This window comes from Pan paniscus, chromosome X (assembly GCF_029289425.2).
Source record: "Pan paniscus chromosome X, NHGRI_mPanPan1-v2.0_pri, whole genome shotgun sequence".
NCBI lineage: Eukaryota > Metazoa > Chordata > Mammalia > Primates > Hominidae > Pan > Pan paniscus.
In genome coordinates this window covers 54106529-54122024 of record NC_073272.2, presented here as the reverse complement: position 1 = coordinate 54122024, position 15496 = coordinate 54106529, and the positions used below count along the sequence as shown (strand labels likewise).

Here is a 15496-nt window from a genome sequence, read left to right as displayed (position 1 = left end):
GTGTAATATCAGGAAGTGCCTATGCCAACTCAAGATGTCTTACACTGTAATATTTTCCTAAAATTTCATCTAGCTCTTTATGACTTCACGTTTTCACATTTAAGTCTCTGAATTTTTAGAATTTATTATTTTATGTGGTTGAAAGTAAGGATTTAATGTTTATTTTTCCAAATGGATAGACAACAATCCTTTATTATACAATCCTTTATTATACACCCCATCTTTTGCCCACTGTTTGGAAATGCATGCTGAAGTTTGTATATAAATTAGTCTGTTTCTTGACTTTTTATTTTGTTTCACTAATTAATCTATTTCTATGTGTATTCATTTTTGATTGCTGCTGTAACAAATTGTCAACAGCTAAGACAACACTGGGCCCCGTGTCTCACGCCTGTATTCCCAGCACTTTGGGAGGCTGAGAGGGGCAGATCGCTTGAGGTAAGGAGTTTGAGACCAGCCTGGCCAACATGGCGAAACCCTGTCTCTACTAAAAATACAAAAATTAGCCGGGTGTGGTGGCGTGCACCTGAAATCCCAGCTACTCGGGAAGCTGAGACAGGAGAACCGCTTGAACACAGTAGACAGAAGTTGCGGTGAGCCGAGATCACCCCACTGCCCTCCAGCTTGGGCGACAAAAGTGAGACTCCATCTCAAAAAATATTTATATAGCTAAGACAATTTTTGAAAAAGAAGAATAAGGTGGGAGGAATTGCTCTACCATATTTCAATACTTCTTATATAGCTACAGGAATCAAGACTATATACCATTGGGAGAAAAATAGACACATAGATCGCTGTAACAAAATAGAAAACCTAGAAATAGCCCACACTGATTTTTTACCAAGAGACAAAAATAGGGAAAGATCATCTGCTTAACAAATGGTGCTGGGGCAGTTGCAGAGCCATAGGCCAAAAAAAAAATGATAATAATAAGGCCTAGTCTTCATACCTTTATACAAAAAAGTAAGTCAAGTGGATCATAGATTTAAATCTAAAATATAAAACTAAAAAAGGCCGGGCACGGTGGCTCACGCCTGTAATCCCAGCACTTTGGGAGGCCGAGGTGGGCGGATCACGAGGTCAGGAGATCGAGACCATCCTGGCTAACACAGTGAAACCCTGTCTCTACTAAAAATACAAACAAGTTAGCTGGGCGTGGTGGCAGGCGCCTGTAGTCCCACCTACTCGGGAGGCTGAGGCAGGAGAATGGGGTGAACCCGGGAGGTGGAGCTTGCAGTGAGCCGAGATCGTGCCACTGCCCTCCATCCTGGGCAACAGAGCGAGACTGCATCTCAAAAAACAAACAAACAAACAAACAAAACTAAAAACAAAGTTTTACAAGAAAATATAGGAGAAACGTCTGAGATCTAGGGCATAGTGAATGGTTCAAAAAGCATAATACATAAGGAAAAAAATAAATTAGATTTTATCCAATTTAAAACTTTTGCTCTGCAAGAAATCTTGTTAAAAGGATGAAAAAATAGGGTACGATCTGAAAGAAAATGTTTGCAAACCACATATCCAAGAAAGGACTCACATCCAGAATATATAATGGATACGTATAGTACTCTCAAAACTCAACAGTAGGCTGAGCGTGGTGGCTCACGCTTGTAATCCCAGCACTTTGAAAGGTCGAGGTGGACGGAGGGCAGATCCCTTGAGGCCAGGAGTTCAAGACCAGCCTGGGCAACATGGCAAAAAACCCATCTCTACTAAAAATACAAAAATTAGACAAGCATGATGATGCATGCCTGTAATCCCAGCTACTCTGGAGGCTGAGGCACGAGAATCACTTGAACCTCGGAGGTGGAGGTCGGAGCGAGCCAAGATCGTGCCACCGCACTCCAGCCTGGGTAACAGAGCAAGACTCTGTCTCAAGAAAAAAATAATAATAAAAACCTCAATGGTAAAAAATACAAACAAATAATCCAATTAGAAAATCATGAAAAGATATGAACATACATTTCACTGAAGAGGAAATAAGCAAATAAGCACATGAAAAGATGTTCAACACTCATTTGCTTCACTAGATGCAGAATAACACCACGATGAGGTATCACTACACACTTATTACAATAGCTAAAATAAAAGACATAGTGACAACACCAAATGGTGACAAGGATGCAGAGAAACTGGACACCTCATTAAGTGCTGCTGGGAAGGTAAAATCTTACAGCCACTCTGGAAAGCAGTTTGGTAGTTTCTTATAAAACTAAACAATGCAGTGACCATACAATTCAACAATTACACTTCAGAGAAATTAAAATGTATGCCCATCCAGAAACTTGTACATAATTGTTCATAGCAGCTTTACTTGTAATAGCCAATAGCTGGAAATAATCAATATGTCCTAAAATAAGTGAATGGTCAAACTGTGGTACATCCATCCCCTGGAATGCTACTCAGCAATAAAAATGAACTATCGTCAGGGCACAGTGGCTCACCCTGTTATCACAGCACTTTGGGAGGTCGAGGCGGGTGGATGATGACGTCAGGAGTTCAAGACCAGCCTTGCCAGTATGTTGAAACCCCATCTTTACTACTAATACAAAAATTACCCGGGTGTGGTGGCGCGCACCTGTAGTCAGAGCTACTCGGGAGGCTGAGGCTGGAAAATTGCTTGAACCCGGGAGGCAGACAGTTGCAGTGAGCCGAGACACTGCACTCTAGCCTGGGTGACAGAGTGAGACTCTGTCTCAACAACAACAACAACAACAACAACAACAACAACAACAACAATGAACTATTGATACACAAATATCAATATCTTGGAGGAATCTCCATGGAATTACGCTGAGTGAAATAAGCCCGTAAAACGTTATATACTGTAAGATTTCACTTGTACAGCATTGTAGAAAAGACAAAATTGTGGAAACGAAAAACAGATTTGTGGTTGCCAGGGATTAGGGATGGCGGATGGGAGGAGAGTATTACTAAAAATGAGTAGCACAAGGGATAGCATTGCGGTGATGAAAATGTACTGTACATTTTTTTTTTCAAGAGGGATTCTCACTCTGCCTCCTAGGCTGTAGTGCAGTGGCACACTCTCGAGCTCACTGCAACCTCTGCCTCCCGGGTTCGAGCTATTCTGTCTCAGCCTCCCATGTAGCTGGGACTACAGGCGGGTGCCACCATGCCTGGCTAATTTTTGTACTTTTAGTAGAGACGGGGTTTCTCCATGTTGGCCAGGCTGGTCTCAAACTCCTGACCTCAAGTGATCTGCCCACCTCGGCCTCCCAAAGTGCTGGGATTACAAGCGTGAACCACTGCACCCGGCCATGTTCTGTCTCTCTCTTTTTTTTTTTTTTTTTCTGAAATATAAGCTTTGTTTAAAATGTAAAGAAATATTAAAAATAAACTTTTTTTTACAAATTATAATCAAGCACTCAAAACAATTTAGGGATGTTAAACACTAATTCTTAATTCAAAATAATGACATCCATAGAATATATCCTGGTGTTGGTCAACATAAAGTTTACTTAATATTAGCAATTTATAGGCCGGGCTCAGTGGCTCACACCTGTAATCCCAACACTTTGGGAGGTCGAGGCGGGCGGATCACGAGGTCAGGAGATCGAGACCATCCTGGCTAACACGATGAAACCCCGTCTCTACTAAGAATACAAAAAATTAGCCAGGCGTTTTGGTGGGCACCTGTAGTCCCAGCCACTCGGGAGGCTGAGGCAGGAGAATGGCGTGAACCCAGGAGGCGGAGCTTGCAGTGAGCGGAGATCGAGCCACTGCACTCCAGCCTGGGCGACAGAGCGAGACTCCGTCTCAAAACAAAAACAAAAACAAAAAACAAAAGAAAACAAAAGAACTAGTATTTTTTATATGCTTAACCATTGATCCTTCCTAAAATTCAATGAAAACAATGATTTGACTTTATAAGGTGCAGCCTTTTATGTAATACGCTAGAGATACTTTTTCAAATACAAAACCTTTATACCAGCAAGGAGATTATAAAAGCATATATAAAGTATACTGAAGGATGTGATTTAAAGGCTGCCTGTATATACAGATGCATTTCACCTTATAAAGTACACGTGCACATCAAAACACTTTCACTGAATATAGATGCCATTACATTCTCTTAACACTACAAAGCAAATGTCAGGTTCATGAACATTGTTCCATTGTGTATCAACTGAAAAAAACATATATACACAAAAAGATTTTGACGGCACCTGGGAGTGGAATGTGCCTACATTTAGAGCAGAGCTTTTACAGGACCACCTGTCTCCAGCCGGCTCCCAGGGACCACTGAAAACAGCTGCTACCCTCAGAACGACAAGATGGTCTTGTTAATGATTTCACTGGACTCTCGAATCTCATCCTCCTTGATCACCAGCAGAGGTGAAACCTGATGATGTCACCATGGGTGGGCTTGGCCAGAAGTCCATAATCTCAAAGTCATAGACACACCTCCCAAGCATTACAGTCTATGGTTTCTTTAATAACAATAGCATTTAATAATTATTTTCCTCCCGGGCACAGTGGCTCACGCCTGTAATCCCAACACTTTGGGAGGCTGAGGCGGGTGGATCGCCTGAGGTCAGGAGTTCGAGACCAGCCTGGCCAACATGGCGAAACCCCGTCTCTACCAAAAATACAAAAATTAGCTGGGCATAGTGGCGCGTGCCTGTAATCCCAGCTACTCAGGAGGCTGAGGCAGGAGAATCGCTAGAACCCAGCAGGCAGAGGTTGCAGTGAGCCAAGATCGCGCCATTGCACTCCAACCTGGGCAACCAGAATGAACCTCTGACTCAAAATAATAGCAATAATAATAATTCTGTTCCTCTTATGGCAGTTACAACATCAAAAGGTAGCTTCATGGGTTCACTTCTCACGATAATACCCTTTTTTTTCCCTGCATTTTCAGCAAGATTTTCTTGTTCTAAAACCTCAAGGGCTGCGATGGTCACTCAACAGCCTAGTGGATTGCCACCATATGTGGACCCATGTTCCCCTGGCTTAATGGTCAGCATTATGCCATCGTCCCACAGCACTGCAGACACAGAGTATCAACCCCCAGAAAGGGCCTTTCCAAGGAGGACTATATCAGGTCTGACATTTTCATGATCAACAGCCAGCCATCTACCAGTTCTGGCCAATCCTATCTGTATTTCATCAGCAATGAACAGAACCAAGCTGGGAGCATGAGATGGGACGAGGGCAAGTAAAAATACCACAAAGCTCACTGTTCTTACGGAGATTCAGCTGGTCTCTCTCTCGCTCTTTCTTTCTTTCTTTCTTTCTTTCTTTCTTTCTTTCTTTCTTTCTTTCTTTCTTTCTTTCTTTGTTTCTTTTTTTTTCAGTCTTGCTCTGTCGCCCAAGCTGGAGTGCAGTGGTGTGATCTCAGCTCAATGCAACCTCCACTTCCCGGGTTCAAATCATTGAGTGAGCCCAGGAGGTCAAGACCAACCTGGGAAACATAGCAAAAGGCAGGGTGGTGCATGCCTGTAGTCCCAAGGCCGAGGCGGGAGAATCACTTGAGTCCCAGAGGTAGAGCCCAGCCTGGACAACATAGCGAAACTGTCTCTAATAGAAAAATTAAAAATATTAGTGGGGGCGGGGTGGTGTGAGCCTGTAGTCCCGAGGCCGAGGCGGGAGGATTGCTTGAGCCTAGGAGGTCGAGGCCAGCCTGGCCAACATAGCGAAACCCCATTTCTGCTAACAACAAGAACAACAAAAAAATAGCGTGGGCGGGGTGGCTCACTCCTGTAGTTTTGAGGCCAAGGTGGGAGCATTGCTTGAGCCCAGGAGTTTGATACCAGCCTGGCCAACAAAGCGAAAGCCTGCCTCTCCTAAAAAATAAAAAAATAAATAAATAATAAATAAATAAATAAAAAATGAGCGGGGTAGAATGGCACACGCCTATAGTTCTGAGGCCGAGGTGGAAGCATCATCTGAGCCTGAGAGGTTGAGGCCAGCCTGGGCAACATATCGAAACCCGGTTTCCACTAAAACGAAACAAAACAAAACAAAAAATAGCTTGGGCAGGGTGGTGCATGGCTGTAGTCCTGAGATGGGAGGATCCCTTGAGTCCAGGAGCTTGATGCCGGCCTGGCCAACATAGGGAAACACGGTTTCTACTAAAAAAAAAAAAAAAAAAAAAAAAAAAAAAGCGTGGGCAGGGTGGTGCATGCCTGTAGTCTCGGGGCCATGGCGGAAGGATCCCTTGAGCCCAGGACGATGAGACCAGCCCGGCCAACATAGCAAAACCTGGTTTCTACTTAAAAAAAAAAAAAAAAAAAAAAAGCGTGGGCTGGGTGGTGAATGCCTGTAGTCCCGAGGCCGAGGTGGGAGGATCGCTTGAGCCCACGACGTCAAGACCAGCCTGGCCAACACAGCGAAACCTTCTCTATTAAAAAATCAAAAAATAAAAAATATTAGTGGGGGTAGGGTGGTTTGCGCCTGTAGTCCCAAGACGGAGGCTGGAGGATTGGCCAAGGCAGATGTAACCAATACCACAATCACATCCCATAAGTAAATACATTTTCCTCTCTTCAGGGCTACAGGTAAAGGATGGTAATTGTGCGCACCATACTTAGATTCCCTTTCAAAAATGTAAGCAGAGGTTGCGGGGCCTTGGACTGTTTTTTCAGTGGCAACAGATATAGAAGCCACTGAAGAATGAAAGCCACGACTAAGTATAGCAAACCTCCGCAAATGTGCTAGTTTGGAAAACATCGTGTCTTTCAAGTAGAAAAATCACAGATTGACTATTTTTTTCTTCCCACAGTTCAGACTAGAATCCAGATTTTTAACCCAAGATCCAGGAACGGTCTTCAGAGAGTTCAAAATCTGATGGCGCCTGAGGACCACCCACTTTTTCGCAGTGGCGACAAGGTGTGGCTGGAGGAGGAGACATTATTCTGCAATGTCGCTGCCCAAGGATGATGGACCAATCAGGGCAGTTAGTGAACTCCATCTGGCCAATTAGAAGTCAGAACAGTAGGCGGAACAAGCAAAGCGGATGTGGCTTCTATCAGTCCCGGCTCCAGGGACGAAACCTTCTCAAAGTGGGGGTGGAGACTCTAATTTTCCCGCCTAAAGCATCCCCTGGGATTGGCTACTTTAAGTTCAGAGTACGCATGCTCTGACTTTCTCTCTCTTTCGATTCTTCCATACTCAGAGTACGCACGGTCTGATTTTCTCTTTGGATTCTTCCAAAATCAGAGTAAGCATAGGCTGATTTTCTTTTTCCATTCTTCCTACCCCTCCCCTCCTCCGCGGTGCATTTGCTATCTAGTTTTAATAAGGAGTGTATATGAGGCAGGCCGCCATCTCAAATCTTTCCTGTCAGTTTCTAACTTTTTCAGGTACGGGATTTTTCCTAGGAACTCTGTAGCAACTTAAGAAATTTGGGCCGGGCGCGGTGGCTTACACTTGTAATCCCTGCACTTTTGGAAGCCACAGCTGGTGGATCGCCTGAACCTAAGAGGCGGAGGTTGCAGTGAGCCATGATCACGCCAGTGCACTCCCGACTGGGCAACAGAGCGAGACCCTGTCTGAAAAAACAAAAACCAAAAAAGCTCACTCAAATCTTTCCTCCTGGGCTCAAGTGAGCCTCTCGCCTAGGCCTTGGGGCTACAGGCGCGCACCACCCCGCTTCTGCTAAATTTTGTTTTTTTTTTTTAGTAGAGATGGTTTTGCTACGTTTGCGAGCCTGGTCTCCAGCTCCTGGGCTAAGGCGATCCGCCCACCTTGGCCTTCCAAAGTGCTGGGATGGTACAGGCCTGCTCCACCAACCCCAGCTAACTTTTTGTGTATTTTGTAGACGGGGGTTTTGCTGTGTTTCCCAGCCGGGTCTCGACCTCCTGGGCTCAAGCGACCTGCACGCCTCGGCCTCCCAAAGTGCTGGGATTACAGGCGTGAGCCACGGTGCCTGGCTGATTGCTGCATCTTGAAATGCCCCACATTCTCTCTAAGTGATGGCGGGCTCTTGTAGTCTCAGAAATTCTAGCTCTCTTCCTTCTAATAATTTACAAATCACCGAGTAATAGCCTCTGAACACGTTCATATTAGCGATGCTCATTTCTCTTCAATAGAACAGAACCCCCCATCCCTCTGCCTGATCAGATCCATCGCCAAAGAGACCATGTTATCTCTGGGACTAACTTCCCTTCCTTTATTTATTGAGTGGGGGTGTCAGCATGCCCCCACTGAATAAAATTACACAGTCATGTCCCTGCCTCCCCAACAAGGGTCCGTACATCTTTCAGGGTAAGCCTAGCTCCAGGGAAACTACTAACAACATTAGCCAACCCCCTCCCAAAGACTCAAGGCTGCTTTGCCCATAGGAAACCTGTCATTCCCTATCAATACTTCTCCCAGAGACCCCTGGTTCCCTGTTTTCATCTGATTTCTCCCCATATCCTTACTCAGGGACAGATAAGCCCCAGATGGAGAAATGCAGCAGCTGATTCCAGGTGACTGAGGGTGGCCGGCCTTCACTGATTTCTCCCTCCACAGGATCAAAGCTGCTGTGGCTGGAAAGACTCAGGCTATTTCTCTTGCAGGTCAGACTGCTCCCGGTGCCATGAACGGAGACGACGCTTTTGCAAGGAGACCCACGGTTGGTGCTCAAATACCAGAGAAGATCCAAAAGGTGAGGTGACCTGGAGGGAGCAGAGTAGTGGCCCAGGGGACAGTGTGGGGTGACCCGGTTTCTGAGGAGGGGAGGACAGAGATACTGGAGACAAGGAGCAGGGTCTCGGGGGAGATCTGGACCCTTGGGAGCCTCCCACCCTCGCTCTGTCATCACCTAGCATCCCTGGAGACAAGTCTGTGACCTTGCACTACATCTGGTGACTCTCAGTCCATTCTGGAAGGTGGGAAGAGAGCCAGCCAGCAGCATTAAAGCCCTACTGTGTGGCAGGGGTGAAGCTAGGGAAGGTCCCTCGTGTTCTGTCAGTTAGCCATGGCATCAACCAGGAAGGATTATCATCCCCAGTTCCCAGATCTAGCACACAGGAAGCGGCTCCAGCTGAATGGCAGACATGCCTAGCTGAGTCCCTGCCATAATTCCTTTTTTTTTTTTTTTTTTGTAGGCCTTCGATGATATTGCCAAATACTTCTCTAAGGAAGAGTGGGAAAAGATGAAAGCCTCAGAGAAAATCTTCTATGTGTATATGAAGAGAAAGTATGAGGCTATGACTAAACTAGGTAACAGAAAGTTCTAGGAACAGACAAGTCTGGGGACACATGAGCATCCCTTTTCCTGCTTTGGCTACTTCTTAGGCTGCAGAAAGTACCTCACATTTTCCTTTTGTGCAGGGAAAAATCGCAAGGCAGCTTCTGGGTGTTCTGCTCTTCTGTATCCTGTCAGGGCTGAGGGCAGGGACTGGCCACAGTGGAGCTTATACCTGGATCCTGCACGTTTCTCTCCCTTAGGCTTCTGTTCTGATGAGCCCAACTGTCTCTGTGGCATCCCGGCAACCCCCCTACCCCCACCCCACACACACCCACCCTACCTTCTCTCGGCTTGTCTCTTCCTTTTTTTTTTTTTTTTTTTGAGTCAGTCTCAGTCTGTCACCTAGGCTAGAGGGCAGTAGTGCAATCATAGCTTACTGCAGCCTTGAATTCCTGGCCTCAAGCAATTCTCCAGCCTTAGCCTCCCAAAGTGTTGGTACTACAGACATGAGCCACCATACCAGGCCCAAGCTTGTCTCTTAAGGAATAAACATTTTGCTTCTTTCTAGGTTTCAAGGCCACCCTCCCACCTTTCATGTGTAATAAACGGGCCGAAGACTTCCAGGGGAATGATTTTGATAATGACCCTAACCGTGGGAATCAGGGTGAGTAGATGGGAAGGGGCTGGAAAGGGTCTCCCCAAGCCCAATTGCTTTTCAGCTCAGCTACCTGAGAAAGATCCTCAGGCATTTGTTCCCTCATACACATCAGGGCTGAGTGAAAAAAAAAAAAATTGCATGCAGAAAGTTAACTACAGAGGCCATTCATATAAAATTTTAAAACATGCAAAAGAAGAATATATATTTTATGGATAATAAGTAAATGGTAAATGTATACAAACATGAATGTGAATAAAAAGCCATCAAATTAAGGTGACTGGCTGTAAGTGGAGGAGGGAGGGAGGGCGGGCAGGGATTGCTGAGTGCGGCACAGACAGCTTCAGCTGTGACTTGTTGATAGTGTGTTTTGTTTGTTTTTGTTTTTGAGATGGAGTTTCACTCTTCTCGGCCAGGGTAGAGTGCAATAAGGCAATCTCAGCTCACTCCAACTTTCACCTCCTGGGTTAAAGTGATTCTCCTGCCTCAGCCTCCCGAGTAGCTGGGGTTACAGGCACGTGCCCCCACACCCAGCTCATTTTTTAATTTATGGTAGAGACGGGGTTTCACCATGTTGGCCAGGCTGGTCTCAAACTTCCTGACCTCAGGTGATCCACCCGCCTCAGCCTTCCAAAGTGCTGGGATTACAACTGTGAGCTACCACGCCCGGCCTATTTGCAGTTTTTCTAATATTCTGAATAAATAAATCAGACCTAACATAGCTGTGGGGTAATGTTGAGATCCGACTGGACTCAATATTATTCCCCATACTTTTCTGTGTGTTTGAAATATTTCTTTTTTAAACGAGATGTTGTTCTTCCTAAGCACCGTTAATGAATCAAAGGACTGCTAAAAAAATGCTACAAGTGAAAAAAAGAAAGAAAGAAAGTGTTAAAACTGTAGATCCGCCAAAAACTTCCAGAGTTTGTTTCATTAACAGCATGTAGGTATTGGATAGGTATCTTAGGAGTGAGGGTGATGAACACATTATGTAATAAAGATCGCTGTTTCTCTGTATTTTATCAAAACCAAATAGTCTTCTCATTCCCAAAGAACCCTGATTCTCCGTGATGAGCTTGGAAGAGAGTTTGAAGGAGTGACCCCTTATCCAACACACAGAGAGCTTTCCCACTTGTCAGAGAGCAGAGATAACATAGGGTGAAAAAAAGACAGGTTCTTGGGTAGAGAGCTTTGTACATTTCAGGAATATAAAGGGGACATATGTGTTTACTTGCTCTTCTACTCTGACAACATAATTATAAGACAAGGTCAGAATGTCCAAACCGTCTCCAATAGACGTATTACTCGCCAACTAAACAGGCCAGATTCTACAATCTCCCGCAATCACTATAAGAGACCTGAAAAGCCAGTGCTTGAGTATCTGCCAAGTTTTGACAGTAAAGGAGTGTCTTTATACTGAAAATATTTCAGAGCCACTGGACCAAATCATCCATGGTTCATCACACATTTAACAGCTTAATTCACATACCATAAGATTCACCCATTTGAAGTGTACAATGATTTTCAGTTGTTGCACATCTTGAGTGGATACAGTTCAGGTTCCCAACCAATCAATTTAATTATTTGGGAAAAAGTAAAAGATATGTAATGGAATAAGATGAGACTGTGATGGGGTGTAGTCCCCATGTGATAAACCATGAGATGGAAAATTCTGAATTGAAGCCACAGATAAATGCACCAACCATGACTAAACATAATTCAGAAGCAAATCTGAAATAACTCCCCAACAATGAGTGGACTCATAACCCTCTGCTGCAGAATACCCTGATGCGACAGAAGTCTCTCTAGAGTTTGGAAACCTTTACCAACAAAGAAAAATTCTGATGTATTCTCTTTCAGTTGAACGTCCTCAGATGACTTTCGGCAGGCTCCAGGGAATCTCCCCGAAGGTGAGTGTCTCTCAGATCTAAAGGACCAGAGAACCTTTGTCCCTCCACGGATGCGAACACTGGTAAGAGTGGGAGAATATCAAAAATGCCCTCACTGCCTTCTTCTCCCCATGTCTATCACAACACCTGATGTAGCACCGACGGCTTGATAGTACCAACAGTTGCGATTGTTAATACTTCTTTTGTTTTCATAGTGATGCCAGATACTATTTCAAGCAGTTCACATGGATTAATTTATTTAATCCTTAAGAAGACATTGTTTCTATTATCTCCAAATAATAATGAGTCACACACTTCAGTTTTCATCCATATGAAAGCCATGTGACTTGACACAAATCTTCTAAGTTCTCTGAGCTCCAGATTCCTGGTCCATGAAATGGAAGTAAAGAATTATAGTTCATGTTTTAGATCATAGTTATCAGCAACATAATAATAAAATGAGGCTATCGTGGTACAGAGATGTTAAAGAATTTTCCTGGGGCGCAGTGGCAGTGGTAGTCTAATCCAGAGCTCCAAGCCATTTAAAGCTCATTCACATTTGCATTTGTTTATGAAGTTCAGATGTTGCTCACTAGGGCTTCACCCCATAGGGCCTGCTGGTGCTTCCATTGAGACACCCACTCTCTCAACAGGAAGGACCATCTGGTCTCTGCTGTGTTGCTGGGGCCACTTGCATGGCTTAGGAATCGCTTTGATTGTCGGCCCCTCCCTACTGTGAGCTCCTTGAGTGCCTTGTCTGCACCTGGGGCATCTGGGAAGGCCCAGTCCTAGCCCAGGGGATCCCTCGGAGGCCCCTGAATGAGTGATCCCACAAGTGCAGATTCAACTCTGGTTTGGAGGGTAAAGGGATCTGGGAGTTGGGTTGCCAGTGTGGAGACTGAATTCAAAGAAGGAATGTGAAAGGTATTAATTGTTATTATTACTACATTTAAACAGTGTTTACAAGCTCAGAGAGGGCTTTACTGTAGGCTATTTGACATGTATGGTTCACTATTTCATAAGGGAGGAAGCTGAATTAAAAGTAGCTTAAGAGCCGGGCGCGGTGGCTCACGACTGTAATCCCAGCGCTTTGGGAGGCTGAGGCGGGCAGATCACGAGGTCAAGAGATCGAGACCATCCTACCCAACATGGTGAAACCGTGTCTCTACTAAAAATACAAAACTTAGCGGGGCGTGGTAGTGCCTGCCTGTAGTCCCAGATACTCTGGAGGCTAAGGAAGGAGAATCGCTTAAACGCGGGAGTCGGATGTTGCCTTGAGCCGATATCATGCCACGGCACCCCAGTCTGGCGACACAGTGAGACTCCGTCTCAAAAAAAAAAAAAAAAAAAAAGAAAGAAAGAAAGAAAGAAAAAAAAAGTAGCTTAAGATTGTTGGTCAGTGACACATCCCAATGCAACCAGAATTGGTATGGGTACCACCTCACTGAATTCCACATTGAATGTTGGTGCCTCGGTAGGGTAGTATGTCATATCTGGTACTGCTTTGTTTGCTGCCTAGATTAATTTCGGCAAACCATTTCTTTCCCTCTCCCTTCCCTGTATTCATCTCCCCACACCATCTTTCCCAGCAGTGTTTTGTCGCCTCCCTATGTTTTTACATTTACTCTCCCAGCAGCTGTCTACAAGCTTATATGGGATCCCTTGTATTTTACAGAACCTCTTCCCTTTGTAGACCTTGTGAATTCTTAGAATGCTACTCTTCTCCAAATCATCTGTATATCACACTCTCAATTACATGGAGATTTTTGCTGTTTGCAAGAATGTCAGTCCTAAAAGAGTGGGAAGATAAGCATTCTATCCATGGAAACCATATTCACTTAGGCCATTCCTTTCCCTTCTAACCTCCCCTCCCAGGTTTCTCCTAATTTAGGCCTGTGTAACTCTCCCAGTGTTGTTGAGAACATTGAATAAGCTAATGCATGTGAAGACCCTTTGTAAGCTCAAAAGCACTATAGATATGTCACTGATACTATTTATCTGTGATCTTCACATTATAAAGATCATGCCCAAGAAGCCAGCAGAGGAAGGAAATGATTCGGAGGAAGTGCCAGAAGCATCTGGCCCACAAAATGATGGGAAACAGCTGTGCCCCCCGGGAAAACCAACTACCTCTGAGAAGATTCACGAGAGATCTGGTAAGAGGAAGCAATTCAGGAACAATCCCTCTGGCTTCCCTGGCGATGTTCAGGTATATGGACTGGGTGTGTGGCATGGATCCCAGGTAACCCTGGGTCTAGACTGGGCTGAGGAGCTCACCCAGCTCCAGATGAGATGTTAGACATGACTTCCAGAGACAGACTTGATTTGTCACCCATAGAAAAAACCATGTGACTTGGGGCAAGTCTTTCAGATTTTCTCAGCTCCAGATTCCTAGTCCGTAAGATGGAAATAAGGAATCATAGTTCATAAATTGTTTGGAGACATTAAATTTAATCTAGAAGGCCTGATGACATGAAAGGTGCTCAAGCAATTCTATCTGTGATTACCTGGGATCATTACCTGATTAAGACTCAGCTCAACGCCATGCCTGTTACCCAATACAGGTGTACTTCAGAGATACTGCAGGTTCAGTTCCAGACCACTGCAATAAAGTGAGTCACACACGTTGTTTTTTGGTTTGGCAGCGCATAAAAACATTATGTTTATACTATAGTGTAGTCTACTAAGTGTGCGATAGCGTTGTGTCTAAAAATGTATATACCTTAATTTTAAAATAATTCTTTGTTAAAAATGCTAACAATCTTCTGAGCCTTCAGTGAGTCACACTCTTTTTGCTGGTGGAGGGTCTTGCCTCGGTGTTGATGGCTGCTGGCTGATCAAGGTGGTGGTTGCTGAAGGGTGGAGTGGCTGTGGCAGTTTCTTAAAAGAACACAACAGTGAAATTTGCCACATCGATTAGCTCTCCGTTTCATGAAGGATTTCTCTGTAGTATGTGATGCTATTCGATAGCATTTAGCCACTTTAGAACTTCTTTCAAAGTTGAAGTGAATCGTCTCTAGCTATGAAAGTTCTAGAAGGCATCTCCTTCCAATAGAAGGCTATTTTATCTACACTGAAAATCTGTTGTTTCGTGTAGCCACCTTCAACAGTGATCTTAGCTAGATCTTCTGGGTAACTTGCTGCAGCTTCTCCATCAGGGTTTGCTGCTTCACCTTGCACTTTTATGTTATGGAAACGGCTTCATTCCTTAAACCTCATGAACCAACCTCTGCTAGCTTCACATGTTTCTCCTGCAGCTTCTTCACCTCTCTCAGCATTCATGGACTTGAAGAGAGTTCTGGTCTTGCTCTGAATTAGACTTTGGCTTAAGGGAATGTTGTGGCTGGTTTCGTCTTCTATCCTGACCACTCAGACTTTCTCTATTTGAGCAGTAAGGCAGTTTTGCTTTCTTATCGTGTGTTCACTGGAGTATTAGTATTATTATTTCCTTCAAGAACTTTTCCTTTGCATTCACAGCTTGGCTGTTTGGTGCAAGAGGCCTAGCTTTCAGCCTGTCTTGGCTTTCAGCATGCTTCCTCACTAAGCTTAGCCATTTCTAGCTTGTGATTTAGAGTGAGAGACATGCGACTCTTCCTTTCATTTGAACACTTAGCGGCCATTGTAAGGTTGTTAATAATCCTCATTTCAGTATTGCTGTGTCTCAGGAAATAGGGAGGCCCAAGAAAAGGAAGAGAGACGCGGAACAGCTCATCGGTGGAGCAGTCAGAACACACACAACATTGGTCGATTCAGTTTGTCATATTCTATGGGTGCAGTTCCTGGTACCCACCCCCCAAACAATTACACAGAACA

The 15496-nt window shown here is 44.5% G+C and overlaps 1 protein-coding gene across 4 annotated transcripts in view; it reads left to right on the top strand.

The window, feature by feature from the left end:
- The first annotated feature begins 4660 nt into the window (after positions 1-4660).
- The window catches only part of LOC100977365 (protein SSX2), a 41381-nt gene continuing 30545 nt past the window's right edge, over positions 4661-15496 (top strand). The window contains exons 1-6 of one of the 4 annotated variants that reach the window (XM_055106395.2): positions 4661-8614; positions 8775-8915; positions 9057-9171; positions 9708-9803; positions 11655-11704; positions 13704-13839. In XM_055106395.2, the coding sequence (XP_054962370.1) occupies positions 8546-8614; positions 8775-8915; positions 9057-9171; positions 9708-9803; positions 11655-11704; positions 13704-13839 (607 nt within the window). In that variant the 5' untranslated portion in view covers positions 4661-8545. Of the gene's footprint in view, positions 8615-8774; positions 8916-9056; positions 9172-9707; positions 9804-11654; positions 11705-13703; positions 13840-15348; positions 15427-15496 lie in introns of all 4 variants that reach the window. The other 3 variants (XM_034949648.3, XM_057301065.2, XM_055106394.2) reach the window with 3 other exon arrangements.